We start from the raw sequence: 15,927 nt of genomic DNA, 5'->3' as shown, positions 1-15,927 counted from the left end.
AAACAAACACACGCGAACACTTGACCACTTTAGCCAGGGGAATCTGACCACTTTCTGAGGCTCCTAGCAATTTGTAGGTCACAGAGCTCTCTGTGACCGCTGGTGTAGAGTGTAAGTCACTGCCACTTGCAGGTCAGTCTAGCATTGAGCCACACACAAGCACCTACAACGCACACACACATGCTATGCATCATAGAGCTTTCTACCTCTGCACCTCAACACCCGCAGATTCCTTGGATTTAAAACCAGTTTTAAATATTTTTGAAATGCCTGGCAAAAGCTCACAGGAAGCTTTCAGGATACAGCAAGTGCTTCAAATATTGATACTGTCTGCATGTCCCTGCACACTGCAGGCTTACAGGCTTCCTCAATACATGTGCATCCTTACACAGGAGTTTTGACTGGAAGGAAACGGGTAAGGACTTGGTGTTACATCTGGGGATGGGAGGTTCACGATGCAGATGCCCCCCAAGAGGCCTTCAATGAATTTTTTATGTGTGGTGTGTATGTGTGTGGGGTTTTTTGTATGTGGGCTGCAAGAAGGGGCAGCTTGTGTGTGCACCTGGCCTACTGCATTATTAAAGCTCAGAAGCTTGGACATAGAAAAAGAAAGAGAAGTTTAAGGTGAGGAGCCACTAGCGGTTGGTGGAGTGAAGGGAGAGACGAAAAAATGGCTTTGACTGGAACAAAAACGGGAACATGCCCAGTATTACAGTGGAGGGAACAGCAGGTGGTACAGGAGATTAGAGAAGCAGTCAAGTAGCAGTGTGTGATATTATATTCATCAGGGGAGGTTAAAAAACTGAAGCAACCCTTTTTCTGCCAATTGTTAAGGTTGTGTGGCCTCCACATAGCTTGACTCGTACGCTACTTGGTTGGTATTCTCTCTCCTGCTTTAAGAAAATTTTTCTTCCTTCTTCCACTTCATGTGAGGTGCCCTTTGACCTCCCTGCCCACTACGCTCTTATACATTTAAAGATGGGACATCTGCGCGTGCATAAACTCACTTCCACAGAGAGAGAAATCTCCCTGATGTACACGGTCGGCACACCTGACATCCTGCCTGAGGCTCCCGACAAAACCCCCTCTTTAAACATGGATGAGCCTGCCCACCATATCTCCCTGTCTTCTGTCTCCTTCTTTCTCTTCTGTCTCTCTCAACTCTGACGCAAAGCTGAGAGCAGCTGCTTCAGTCTGTCTCAATAATTCAACACTGAAGTGAGGGATGAAGAGACTGAGGAGCAGCAGTGGATGGGGAAGTGAGAGTTGGGAGGCAGATGGAGAAAAGAGGTGTAAAAGCCACGCACAGAGGAAAAGAATAAAGCAGATGGCTTCACAAATGACAGAATAGAAGGTGTGGGGTAACGTGGCGCCTGCTGATCTTCATGCAAACATGCACACGAGTCTCACAATTTGGTCCCACTTCAGCTCAGACCGGTCCGGCAAGTCAGAGCTGATGTGTCCAACTCATCCGCTCTGAGGACGAATCGATAAGCATTGACCTGTGTGAAAGCTCTTCCCTCTTCCTTTTTCTTCAGCAGGATATTTAACCGTAGAGAATCCGACCCCACTGTGGACCATTTGCAAAGCACAACACTCCCAAACTGTTAAATCTAACCAAAGTTTAACGAATCTTAATAAATGTCCCAATGCGCTTTGCTAGCTGTGACTTTTAGGAAAGGAAGTTCACTGCAGAGAAGCGTGTCTTCTATTTCGGAACCAGTGCACATGGGGTTTTTACAAATCTTTTTGAGACTAACGTGAAAGCTCCGAAACTCACAGGAGTGTTGCTAAACGTGCGGCACGTATCTTCAGAGCGAACAACAAGGCACCGAGACAGAGGCACACAGACAAAGGGATTGGAGGGCTACAGCTAACGCCATCTAAGTTTCCCAACAAAACAAAAACCAACCACTATAAAAGGCCCATGTGGAACTCCTACGGTTTAAAAAAAAAAAAAAAAAAGCGGCGGCATTTTTGTGAGCACTTTGTCCCCGCCGGCGCTTCGCACAACTCGGGATGACTGCAGAAAATCTCCACGGGCCACAAAAGTTAAAGAGGAGGCGCAGCTCCCCTTTACGCGGAGACCGCAAGCGGCTGTTCGCTGGCCGAACACGGGCATCGCTACAATGTAACCAGTCTGGGTTTCTGGAACAATTCTCGAGCACGTTCCGCTGCTAGTTTTTAACAAAGCCCCAAACAGCTGTATTCTATTTATACCTGCTGCTTCAGCGAGGCGACACAAAGCATGCTAGCTACAATGCACGGCGTCGCTCCAAATGCATTGTTCCTCACACTGTGGGGCGAGGGGCAAAGAGATGGACGTGGGATCCCCATCAATGCTCCCGAGTGCACGTTCAGACATTATCGCTGGAAGCACGCGCAGAAAACACTCCCTGCAGGTAAAAGTGGAGCAACTTTAGTTGCTCAAACTGCCGCTTCTCTCTCTTTTTCCTTTTTTTGTACTTGAGAGAAAACAAGAAAGACAAGAGTGAAATTGGCAGTGCAGCTAGCCACTTGGGCTAACTTAGCAGCCATGCCTGTAGTTGGGAGGATGCATAAGAAGAAAGGTAGAGGCACGAGTACAAACAAAGTGGCAAACACGAAGAATAAAGTAGCACAGCTTTCACTTGAAGTAGCCGGTAAATTTTAGAAAAGAGCTCCAGTAACATGCGTGACTCCGCTGGAGTGACTGAACTGCTCCACATCAGTTAGCAAGTTGAGCCACCTTAGCACACTTCTTTGCTGGATTTCAGTTGTGACAGTGCAATATTGTACTTACTTTTCTCTTGCTTGGCTATCGGAGGGGACAACAGCTCCTTTTCCTTTGCCGTACATCTTGGAGGCTGTTCTGATACTTTATTTTATCCCACTCGACACCTGTCAAAGAAAGCTACCAGGAAAACCTACTATCTCCATAGCTACCTAGTTAGTGTTGTCTCCCTATCTCTCCCTTGCGCTCTCTTTGCTCCGGTTTCCTTTTTTTCTACATCCCCAACATTGCCCACAAATCAGGCAGGGTTTCAGCCGGGGGGAACTTGAAACAGTCCGCTGGTGGAGCGTTTTTTTTTTTTTCAATCGCTGTTCCTGGATTCAGCTCACGCCCCCCCTGTTGCGAGACGGTGGGGGCTTCTTAAAGGCACAGTGACTCAGTTTTTGTCGACTTCGCTGAAGTTCAAGTTCTTTTTGATGGCCTTCAAATTCAGGCCTTACATTACATGTGAGTTCATATACAGCACAAGATTATTCAGATTGAATGCTTTTGGTGTTTTGAAACATTTTCTAAGCAATTATATGTCAATATGTATCCTGCTAAAGATTCAGGGCTTCATTTTGCCACAGCAGATGGGGGCTTGATAGTCCCAAATACCCACCCTTGTTGACCTGTGTACCTCTAAATTACCCCTGTGGCCAGTCATAGCACCAGTCATGCAGTGACACCGTATAGGGCAACCAGACACCCCAGTCCTGTGCGCACAGAAAAAGATGTCTGTTATTACCTTTGACTGCTGAGCCTTCGGACAGTCGGCGTACACTACTCATAGATGCTATCATGCTGACATATAAGTGCAAATCAGAAGCCTTTAGTGTTTTTATTTTATTGTATTTTATTTTCCATGCAATACTTCTCTATTGCCTCCCAAACTAGTGTTCTCTGACCTCAACGGCCCTTAAAGGAGGAGGAGTAGGAACACAAGTAATTGAAGAAAACTCTTATTCTGCTATAATTTAATCTTTTTAATTTTGTTTTGTTGTGCAATCAGTACGGTCAGCTGCTTAAAGCACATAATTCACTCATTGTGTGTCTAAAGTGTCCCGAGGTATAAAATATTATCAATTTTATGCGTTCTGGAAGATAAAGAAGTAGTTTTAGCGTCACTAGCAGACAAATACACCCACTGTATATACAGATGATAAAATTATCCTAATCTGTTTAGTCTTTTTCCAGTTTTATCTCTCTTTATTCACAAACCTTATCATAAGGCCAAAAAAAGTTTCTTATATATTCAAAGAATATTTGGGGCAACACGTGTTGTCTCAATTTCAAAGGACTCTTACTATTTCACTAATGCAACATTTTTTACACACTGTAAAATGTGATCATCTCTGTGATCTTGTATCAACATGCTTATAGTTTATACAGTAAAAATAAAATAATTAAAAAGTGACCATCTTATGAAGACACAGGGATGAGAGCATTAAGGAATTATCACTGTTCACTAGCTCCAAGTTATATTTGTTTTATGCTTGTAGACACACAAGCTTCGTTTCAATTTAATATAATATTAATACTAATAAAAAATAATTGATTATCCAGGTACGGGGCTGGCGCTTGATATATAATGCGTTAGTTTGTGTCATGTCCCTTTAAGAGTGTGTAGAGGGCTGTTTCAGAGTTTGTGTGTGCACATGGGTCTGTGTGTGTATATGTGTGTAAGGCAGGGACAGGCAGTGTGTTCTGTTTTCGTGCTACTAGCTGTGGGAAGGACACAGCTGACTGTCTGCGGGCGTGCACGCCTGCGCGCACGGCGCAGTGTGTATGCGCGGAGGCAGGCGCACGAATTTCTGTATGCGTGAGAGTTAGAGAGAGAGAGAGAGAGAAGGGTGGGAGAGAGAGAGAAATATTTCTGTATGTGTGGTAAGCCTTTTTTTTCTACATGAGCATGTACCTCATGATGAGCAGACATTATATGAAAGAACAGAGGAACAACAGATAAAAAACACTAGCGAGGACCATCATTTTTATGGATGACCAAAACATTTTTCCTCGGTGAACTAGTGAATGTAACATAGCAACAAAGAAACACTGAGTGATGCAACAGACATAAGAGTGTTGGGATTTTTCCAAGGGACATACAGTATACCCTGACAATAAGAATACATTTATTTGCAGCCTATTTAAACTCACTCAAATATGACTGGGCACTTAGCTGTGGACTGCTATTTGTCTTAAGCTTAATGGTTTCATATTTGCATGCAGTGTAATGTTTGCAATAAAGCAGCTAAAGACTGCTTTCATGTGCAAACACGGGAAGGTCTTCAAAAAGTTTCCTTCTCCTAGAGTTGGGCAGATCATTCCAAATATCGACACTACTGATACCAACGCTGGTATTGGTATCAGATACTAGTATGATAGCATCGATACTACGTTCAGCGTGTAGCCCACTGAATTGTGTTAAATAATTGTCGCATCCAAATATGATTTATGACCTATTGCACCGTTAAACAACAGAACAACATTTACATTCCAGGTCTCCAAAAAAGAAACAGTTTCAAAATACAAGAAAAACTAAAAGGTGTTTTTTGTTGTTTTAACTAATTATTGTAGAACACGTAAATCACGGTGGTCATTAAAATGTGTCCCGAATTAAGTAAATTGATGACGATTCATTTCGTGAATCGCAGCACATTGCTTTGCCCTACATAAGCTACCTTAACAGGTTAAAAATATCGGTACCGGTATCAGTATTGGTATTGGCAGTACTCGGATCAATACCGAAGTTTGTATTGCTCAGCACTACTACTTTGAAATGAGATGTTGTTTTCAGATTCTTCTACTCTGGTAATGACTTTATAAAAGAAGGGTGTCAAAGTGTGGACAGAGAGCCGAAAGAGGAAGAAGAATATGCATTTTCAAATTTAGCCAGCTGAACTCTGAGAGAGAAGGGGAAAGTGAGAAAGTGATGGTGTAGGTATCTTTTAAGCTCTAGACCACAAACTCTATCACTGTCTCATCATAGCACCAATATTGATCCAAGAACCCAATGATCCCCGGGAACACTGGCTCTTCCTCTTTTGCAGAGAATAAACACAAGCAGCGTCACTGCGTATTGTGTGTCTGTCTCTCCGTTTCAAATGCAGATAAGGCTGTTGGGCTTTTGTCGTCGTGCTTTCCCTCTATATATGATAATTTTATTCAATATTGGATGAAATGAAATCAGGGTGATTTGGAACCAAGCTGATGTTACATCTTGCATCAACAATGGTGTGCAATGTTTTACAGAAAATGGTAAATATAAATTGTCCGATCACATCGCAGCTGAAATGTCATAAAAACAGTTACTGTTACGGATCAGCTGTATTTAACAACTTTTTTTCTGGTTTGACAAGTTTTCTTCTGTTTGGCAGAGATTATGGGTTTATTTATGTGTTTTTTGCATTTAGTCCACGCACCATACAACATATGTCAATCTTTATTTGGTGCATTATTGGGTTTGCTGTCATCTGAACTACCATTATCCTCCCTTTCTTTCCACTCCATCCTTTCTCCATCACTTTCTTGCTTCTCCCAACATGCTCTCTTTCTCTCTTTATCTTCCTCTCTGTCTTTCCTTCTCTTCCACATCATCCTGCTCTCCTCTGACCCACTTTAATGCCTTCTTGCCACTATCTCCCTCTGTTCTTCCCCATGCACCCACATCCTTCATCTCTATCTCTGTCTCTCTCGCATTCTCCTCCCCCCTTCCTGTTCTTCCTCCATTTCACTTCTTCCTGTTCATGCTTCTCCACCCTCCTTCCATTCCATCTCCTATTTCTGTTCCTTCTTCTGCTTCTTCTTCCTTCCGCGTCTTCCTCGCCCCTCACCTTCTTCTGCCACTTCCTCTACTCCCCCCCTTCCGATGCATCTGCATCTCTACATTCTTGTGCAGTCTCACTGAGCATTTTCACTTTCTTTTCCCTCTCTGTCTTTGTGTTTTTTGCCTTTTTGTTCTTCATCGCTCCCACTCTTTCCTCGTCTTTGTCTTCCTCCCCTTTTTCCTCCCCCTCTGCCCTTCTCCCTCATCTTTCCACCTTGTCCCCCCCCCCTTCCCCACCACCACCAGCCCTCACCTCCCTCCTTTCTCCTTCCACCATGAGTCATGTTGTGCTCTCTCTTTCTGCTCCCCTCACTACGCCACAGAGCCATTCAGGACAGACATTCATCAGCGGCCTGAGATGATAGATGCTGCTCACCACAGCTCCAGCAGCCAGTTAGCCTGGGGTGATGCCTTATGCATACAGATATCACCTGGCTAGCTGTAGTCTACTGCTTCGCCCAGGATCGAATACACACAAATGCTCTCAAGTTTACGCACGCACATACTGCGTTGCCTGGTGTCTAGGACTGGCTCTGTGTGAAATGGAAAAGTTTGGAGCACGGAAGACTTCGCCGATAACTATATTCGCCCTTAACATAAGTGTAGACAAGTGTGCACGCAGTAGTGTTGGAATGGATTTTATCTGTGTGTATACGTGTGTGTGTTCTGGAGAGCGCTAGGTATGTAAACTCCAGGGGAGTTAGGTTAATTGGGTCTGAAAAAGAGGTGGGTGTGTCTTTCTCCTCTATGACAGGCTTATTTACATAGCAAAGCTGTAATTACCCTAACGAAGCCCCTATCCTATCAGGGAGATTGCACACACACACATACACACACGTGCAAGCCCCAAACAGGTTTGAGCTCAATCATGCCAAACCTGTATTTTTCATCACTCCAGATCCCTCTCAGAAGCATTCCATTCACATGTTCATTTCTAATTGAATGGCATCCTTTGCGGTGCCAATCAGTCGGTTTGTTGGAATTTCTCTATCAGAGCTCATTGGCTTCTAAGAGAGATATGGGACTCCTTCCAACACTTAGCAATCACTTCCTTCCTCCCCCCTCCCCACCGTTTTCTTTTGTCAGAACAGGCTTTTTCTTTGTGAGTTAATGCAGGAAAAAAAAAGATTTTCTTGTGCGATATCAATTTAAGTCACGAATCCAACCCATTGTTGCAAATAACGAGAAGACGTAAGAACACCGTCGACATTTCAGGGACTCTATTAACTATTAAACTAGATGAAGGTAAGTTAAACCCTATGTTACCCATGTAGTGGTGCTTATTTAAGCAGTTTGTTGAACCTTTCAACAGATTTCTGTCATCAGTGTGTTATTTATGAATGAAATAGATGTACGTAGCACAAGACTGAGGTTTCAGATGATTTACAGAACAGAAAGTGTGTTTTTATCTCCTTTTTTTTTTACTTTAGTAAATAACTAGATAAGACTTGCAGGCCTCTGAAATTGGTCAAAGGATTCCAAAAAAAAAAAACACTTTCTACTCGATTTCCGCAACATGTCGACATAAATGACCCGTGACAAGCTAAAAAAGAGCGCCAGTAATCAAATAAGACCAAAAAAGAGAGAGAAAGTTGTGTTATTGAATTATGCTATCGCAGCTTTTCATCTACAATTGACTTCTCCCTTCACAGACATACAAAGATGTTGTCCTTTTTTAAAATGTGTCTCTCATTTAGATACTGTCACATAAATATAGGAAAAGGCAGTAAATAAATGAATGAATAAATAATGGAGAACGTGACAGACAGCCCTCCTCCTGCAGCTCCCCCCTCTCCTCTCGGAGACCCTTCACAGACAAACATGCACATGCTTCCTCTGCGCTAAAAACAAGTCACTGCTGAGGTTTTGCTTTTAATACGGTAATTTTTTGTACTGCTCACCTGCTGCAGGTTTGAAAACAAAGAAAGAAAGAGAACTTGAAATCCCAGAGGAGACAGGCAAGGCTAGTTGCTTCTTAGACCACTTGAATTATTGAATTAGAATATACAGATAAACAAATAAACATGACACAGGTTTAAATGTGGTATGCTTAGTTAACAAAAAAATGGAAAAGTTTGTGGTCTTGTTTTCTTCGGTGACGTATGAATTGAATTTTTATGTGACAAGCTCCAAAATTAACTGCCACTGCCGCAACATGAGCGGGCATGAATAAATGCAAATTCATTCACTGTGAAATTTGAGCGTTTTAAGTTGCGTAATAATGTTTTACCCCACCCAGAGTCGTATCACTTCACAATAAATAAAAGAGTTCAAGCTGAGGCTGAAAGGCCTCTCCTCTATACGCTCAGGGTAGACATATATAAGCTCTGTTCATTAGCTGTTTGGGGAAAGTAAACACTAAAAGACTTTAAATTGTGTAAAAATTGCATGGAAAAAAAAATCACTGGAATTTCAGTCCGAATAAGGGTTTCTAAGCCGTGCTCGCAAAGGACTAAGTGCAATTACATTTTGTAACATGCATCCAGCATGCTAGATGGGGCTGTGCGAGTATTTTATAGTGGAATTTTCCTTAAAAAATATCTGCACTAAAGCCAAAACCAGTACCTTTACCCAGCAGCCCCACTGCCTGCCTCAGTATCTGCCCTTCCCTCTCTCTGCACTTCCTATTCCAACAGGAATTTAATCTTTCAAACCATCGTTGTTTTTCCTCTCCCCTATTTTTACTGCTGCTGCTGCTGCTTGGAAGACCACAGACTGCCTCTGTATGCTGATGCCCCCCCACTCCCCACCCCCACCCGTCCTGCTCCGAGCCTGTCTCTCTCTCTCTCTCTCTCTCTCTCTGTATCTCTATTTGTCTTACTCTCTCATGCTCACATCTTTCCCCTGTCTCTCTTTCTCCTCTGCTCCTTGTCCTCATCTCTCATCCTTCTCCTCCTCACTTGTTCCCTACTTCTTGTCTCCTTCACCCCCCCCCCCCCCCCCCCGAAAAAAAGAAACACACACACACATACACACATACACATAAGTACACTTTTCCCTTTCTCTTTTCCGCCTGTCTGTCTCTCTGCTGTTTCGTAGCTCTCCTGCTATACGTGCCACAGATTCAGATGGCAGTCAAATGGTAGATGGAGACAAACACGGAGACACATGCATGCAATTACATGCTCACACAGTCATACACACACACACACACACACACACACACACACACACACACACACACACACATGCAAATGGATATCCAGACTGGCAACTGCACGCATGGATAGAGACTCTCGCAGACATCTGTGTAAAGACACACAAACGCACACGCACCTTCGCACACCAACGTGCAGACTTTTACAAGAACATACTGTAGTGTCATATAAATTCAAGTATTTCAGTCACCTCCCTCAGTCAGTTTAGTAGGAAGACTATTATTCGTGGAGTACAAAGCTATCAGAAAACAGAATGCAGGAAATATTAATGAGAATGGAGACTTTTGTGAGAGATTAAAAATGAAGAAAGAGAGGAAGAACTTTGAATATGCAGCAGTGAAATGAAATCGCTATGAAAAGTAGGTTTTTTTAGATGTTGGGGTGCATATGGTGAAAGTATACGATACTATTTTTGCATTGACTGTTTTAATGTTTAGGTGAGAAGAAGATAGAGAAACTGGGAGGGCTGTGAAGAGTGGCAGAGAGGGAGAAACAGAGAAGAAGGAGGTCAGTCTAAGCTTATGAAACATTTTCTAACCCAACCCGGCCTATTTCTGACAGAGCAGGACTGTGGACTTACAGTTAGATACACAAGTTCCCATGGTTGACAGCAACATGCCTTCAGGGAGTGACATGTGAAAATATGCACACAGAGAAAAAGTCACACTGGAACCGGTAACATGCAAGCTGATAACCTTACACTTTATTCAGATGCAGGGGGCTTTTGTCAAACTGTTCTCAGCGTTCTCAGAAAAACGGTGTTAGCTTTTATCTCTGAGACTGCACAACGCCTGCTATGCAACAGCAAAGGTTTAAGGGCAACATTTTGGGAAGTATGTTGCACTAGAAGACCAGTGCCATTTTATAGTCCCTTATTTCTTTGGTCTAGAGGTAGAGCTAATGTCTGGAAGTATTTAGCTTAGCTTAGTATGGGAAAGCAGAAGGAAATACCAAGTCTAGGCTCTGCCCAAAGTTCAACAATCGACCCATTACCCTCAAATTATTTTGCACTGTTTGTGAATCATTTATGCAACCAGGCTTGAATGTGAGAATTTGAGTTTTTTTTCACTGAATGCACCTTAAACTACACAAGACTCAGATAAGCAGCAAAAGTTAGGTCAACGTGCCTGTAAACATTTACTTTTACCACATTATTATGTACATGTTGCAAGCACTGGTTGGAGCCCCTTTGTCCTTAAAAACCGATTTAATTTTTCTTGGTATATATTCAAAAAGGTAACTTTCATCTCAGATTTTGATCCATATTGACATGATGGCATCACACATCCCAAAGGTGCTCTTTTGGGTTGAGATCTGGTGATTGTAAGTACAGTGAACTCATTGTCATGTTCAAGAAACCAGTTTGAGGCGATTTTGAGTTTTGTGCATTTTTCTGCTGTAAGGAATCATCAGAAGACGGGCACAATGTGGTCATAAAGAGATGGACATGGTAGAGTAGGGTGCAGTGTTTAAATAATATTCCTTTGTAATAAGGGGCTAAGTGTGCCAAGAAAATATCCCCCACACCAGTACACCACCACTGGTAGCCTGAACCTTCAACAGAAGGCAGGTTGGATCCATGATTTCATGTTGTGTATGCTAAATTTTGACCCTGCCATCAGCACGTTGAATCACAACAGGCAACATTTTTCCATTTAGCTTCCAATGTTGGTGAGTCTGTGCAAACGCCACCCTGTTTTCAGTTCTTAGCTTACAGTAGTAGTACCGAGTGTAGTCGTCCGCTGGTGTAGCCCATCTGCTTCAGGGTTTGATGGGCATTCAGAGATTCTCTTTTGAATATTTGGCCATAATAAGTGGGTTTCCAAGTAACTTTCGCCTTCCTATCAGCTCAAAGCACTTTGGCCACTTGCTTCATACTTATGGCATCAAAAAGATATTTTCAACTGGAGAACTGACGCTCACTGGATTTTTTTTTTTTTTTTTTTTTTGGGGGGGGGGGGGGGGGGGGGTCTGTAAACCATTGAGATGGCTGTGTGGGAAAAAATTCAGCAGATCAGCAGTTTCTGAAATCCTCAGACCAGCCCATCTGGCACCAATAACCATACCACATTCAAAGTCACTTAAATCACCTTTCTTCCCCATTCTGATGCTTGGCTTGACAAACAATTAAAACTACATTGAAATAAGCAAATCCACTCAAAACAGTTTTGAGTGGGTTTACAGATTTCTATAACTGGTCAAGTACGACAAGTATCACAAATGCCAGCACAACCTTTGGTCCAACAATAAAACCATTTTCTGAAGTTCAAGCACAGCTTGCAGCATGATCAGTGTTTTGTAATTACCACAATGGAGTCCACTGTTACTGCTCCTCTAAAAGAAAAAAAATGCTAGGTTCAGTTATGCTTACAGCTATTAAAATCAGTTCTTATAACCTTTTGGAAAGGAAAGTATTTGGTCATTTTTGAGTGTTTCATAATATCCAGTGTAGTAAAACTGAAAGGATAGAGCTGGTTAAAGATTCTGTGGTATCTATAAAGAAATTCAAAGATACGTCGAACCTATTTGTTGACAGCGGATAGTCAAAGCTGGCTTACTAAACTGACACAGCGGCCCAAAAGGTCAGGGGACCTAAAAAGAAAAAAAAACCCGTCTAGGTTTTATCCATCTGCTCTGTACTTAAGCACAGAAATCCCCCAACACTGATTGAAGGAAAGCCACCACGTAACAGGAAGATCAGAGCAGTTTAAACAACAACAAATATTTACATATGTCAAATGCATATTGTTTTGTATGTTTCTTTCCCGATTTATTTTAAGTGGTGTGAAAAACTGTTCCTTCCTGTGCTGTCAGCAGTTATTCTAGAGTCAAATGTTCCAAAAATACAGCGCCTATTGTCCTCAGAGAGTTTGGTGTGTTTTTTCTGATAATCAGATATTGTGGTGACGAACCAGCTGGTATTGTGGATGATGTCAGCGGAACATTTTAATTACCTTTACATAACTTGTGAAGATTTCAGCTGTAAATGTATCTTTTCTCTGATAGTACATGAGCATATTGTAAATTTGGTAAAGCACTTGGAGCTATATGTTAAGTTCCCTTAACATAGAACATTTAACTTTTTCACCTACGGTTGAGGACATCGCTTCATTCCGTATTCCACAAAAGCATAAGTCATGCATTTGGTATGGATTTGGCTATTTTCGTTTTGCTTTTGCCGTTGTGTGAAGAATTCACAACATGAAGTGCTCACAGTCTTCTATTTACATTTGACCTGAAAGCTTGCGACAGAAACATATGTTGCCCTCGATGTCAAATTGGATCCAGATTGTGTGTCCTCTCAAAAACGTTTGAACAGTTACAAGACCTTTTTTCTTCTTTTTTTTTTTTATCAGAGACAAACATGAGTGTGCGGTGGTATAATTGGCTGCACAGACAGTCTACAGATGTTATTTTCCTTCAGCTAGTAGAGTAACTAAAGACTGTTTCTCTGTCACCTTCTAAGATTGAGGATGGGTGTTCTCCATTCATTTCAAAATTGACCATTGTGATGTCGCTAGACTTTAAAAGCTGTTAACATATTAACAACTGTAACTGTAAAAGTATGATGTTGTTTTCATGATGACGATGATGATGCTCAGCACTTTTTATGAATTGCTTGTGTTTTCACAGCCAAGCTGGAACCTCCACAGCTAAAAATGAAGACAAAGACGAAAAGTCAAAAGCAGGTCATCAAATCGACACTAAAAGAACTCCACAGATCCCGATGTTAAAACTTTACATTCACAACTCGTGTTACCTGCATTCTGGGCAGATTGCTAAAAATCAAACAAACATACCCTTTTCTTTTTGCGCACTCATGCTAGTTTGCTTGAGGAAGTAAATGCATTTGAGGAATGGGAATATGGACATGACTTTTATTTTTGAAGTGAAGTGAAGTGCAAACTGCATTCAGGACAGAAACAGCTACATAACAATGTTATACTACTTGCTGAGTTACGTTTGCATTACTAGCTTTTGACCAGATATGTGTTAACAATACTTTGGCTAGCTTTGCGTTAGCTTAGTGTTAGCATGCTAACACAAATATTAGAGTAGATTAGATTAGACAAAACTATAGCAAAATATAGCGAAAAACCCAGAGTGTTGTTGAAGCTGAGTGTATGCCGATCCCAACCCACACAACATCAGCAGTAACAAAGTCAGTGGTAAGCCTCATTGTACTCTCGATTTATACCTTTACCTTGTTTTTAGTAGAATCACTGTGACAATCGCTTTGATGTCTCTCTGAGCTGGTTTTCAACTTTGGTTTGTGTCGTTGTATTTGTGTAAACACTAAAATAATTTTGTGATTTGTGGATTTCTGCTTGCATGTGGAACTGTAGCCCAGTTTTTATGGCGTTAACTTGTAATTATGTGACAGTGCAATTCAGTTCATTTTGTGAAGTAACACAACTGTAACTCAGCAAGTAGTATAACAAATTACTTTCTCCAGCGAGAAATTAACATACTGCATTACTTGTAGGAACAGCAACAAGTAATATATAATGCATTACTTTTATGAACAATGACCCCAAATCAAAATACGGATATAGATACTGATAATTTAGAGTAAGATAAACACTGATACAGTGAATAGTTCATTATAATTCACAGGAGAAAATTGTGTCGGATAAATGGCTGATCAAAACAAGTTATGGCATATGAACGGTCTCGATTTTCTGATATAGTCGTTTTTTAACACTTTTGAATGTAGTAAGATTGGTGTTCACATGTTTTATACTGTAACAGTTTGGACATCTCTCACTGACTGAACAACCTGTCGGTGCTGTAGTCCTTGCAGTTTGACCACGCAGAAGGCCCTGGATCACAACAGGTCTCTGGATCAATCGACTGTCTTTACAATTTGTTGTTTCATTGATGTCCAGCTTTTCTTTTTTTGCCATAAGATAGGATATCCCGTTTACTAACTTTATTAAGCATCCTTGTGACACTTCAAGTACAGTACAGTGTCCTCATCTGCTGGCTTACAGTCAGAGTATCCATTGATCCTGAGATGCTCTCTGATTCAGGCCTTTTTAAAAAAAATGCTATCCCACAAGTCAATAGGTGCTGTCATTGTTGTATCTTGTGTATACAGTCTATGGTCAATGACTACAAATATTTGTTCATTTTATAAACAAATTGAGTCATAAGCTAGGCGGGTCTACTGCTGCTATTTTGTCTTCTTTCATCTTCTTTCTGCAATACAAACAGAGGAGAATTTTAAATTAAAAGTCATGTTTATTCCACCGGATTGGTGCTCTAAAGACTGATGACCATGAACCACAGCTGCTGTTACACTAGAGATGAAGCAAAGCCAAGTCATAAAATTACGTATAGATTTTTGTTGACTGACACAGGACATATTTGCAGAATTTATTTAAAGTGGACACAGAGTTAAAACATGAACAAATCTGAACATCTAAATATTTTACCAGCTTTCCACCAACAACATTCTTTCACTCTATTTGTTCTAAGTGGTGAACACAGATATATTACCGCTAGGCTTGAGCAGTGATGGTTTCTGGGTGGTTCCTGCACATCCTAACCAATTTTCTCTCCTCGGACGGTGACAGTTTGGGTCTTCTTTCAGACCCTGGCAAAGTGATGATACATTTGAATAACTTGTACTTATGTACAGTTGTTTGAACTGATGATACTGGAATCTACTGTATTTTAGAACGTGTAAATCTACAATTCTCCTGCTTAGACCTTCAGTTACTTGGGCTTTCCTATTGTTATGCATATTATTCTATCCAATGAGTGCTGTCAAACTGATTGTTTTTATGAAAACAGAAACTATCAGTTGTAGTTAATGGTGATCACTAACGAGAAGTTAACAGGTTTTGATCTTGCTAAAAGACATCGTAGAACCTTCAGCAGCACATATTAAAAGATTTAAGGGAAATGTCTAATCACAGCTATTATGTGTTTAATATATAGTCAGTGTTTGCAGTTACATTTACATTTATGATTTTTTTTTTTGGGGGGGGGGGTTGTATGGGTGTGGTTCACATCTTAGTGGTGGAAGATTGAGGTTTTCGGCAAAAGAGCTCTAATAAGCAAAATATACACTTTGTGTTCAGCACTGGAGACAAAATGAGAGCAATTACCTTGTGAACACAGTTGAGCATTTACCAGCTAGAGTACGTTTTATTCCTGAATTGGACTACACTGCCATAAAATGA

The 15,927-nt window shown here is 41.3% G+C and overlaps 1 protein-coding gene across 5 annotated transcripts in view; it reads right to left on the bottom strand.

Moving 5' to 3' along the window:
• Nucleotides 1-3,066, bottom strand: part of LOC146552295 (single-stranded DNA-binding protein 3) — a 38,680-nt gene extending 35,614 nt beyond the window's left edge. For 2 of the 5 annotated variants that reach the window (XM_085257090.1, XM_085257091.1), the window contains exon 1: nucleotides 2,783-3,059. In XM_085257090.1, coding sequence (XP_085113216.1) covers nucleotides 2,783-2,838 — 56 coding nt within the window. In that variant the 5' untranslated portion in view covers nucleotides 2,839-3,059. Of the gene's footprint in view, nucleotides 1-2,782 lie in introns of all 5 variants that reach the window. The other 3 variants (XM_085257088.1, XM_085257089.1, XM_085257087.1) reach the window with 3 other exon arrangements.
• Nucleotides 3,067-15,927: the final 12,861 nt, after the last annotated feature.

This window comes from Mchenga conophoros, linkage group LG19 (genome assembly GCF_057382185.1).
Source record: "Mchenga conophoros isolate Kocher_MC1m ecotype Shallow Benthic linkage group LG19, M_conophoros_male_GT1.1, whole genome shotgun sequence".
Taxonomy (NCBI): Eukaryota; Metazoa; Chordata; class Actinopteri; order Cichliformes; family Cichlidae; genus Mchenga; species Mchenga conophoros.
The sequence above is the reverse complement of the archived record's forward strand: the minus strand, read 5'-3'. Positions and strand labels throughout refer to the sequence as shown.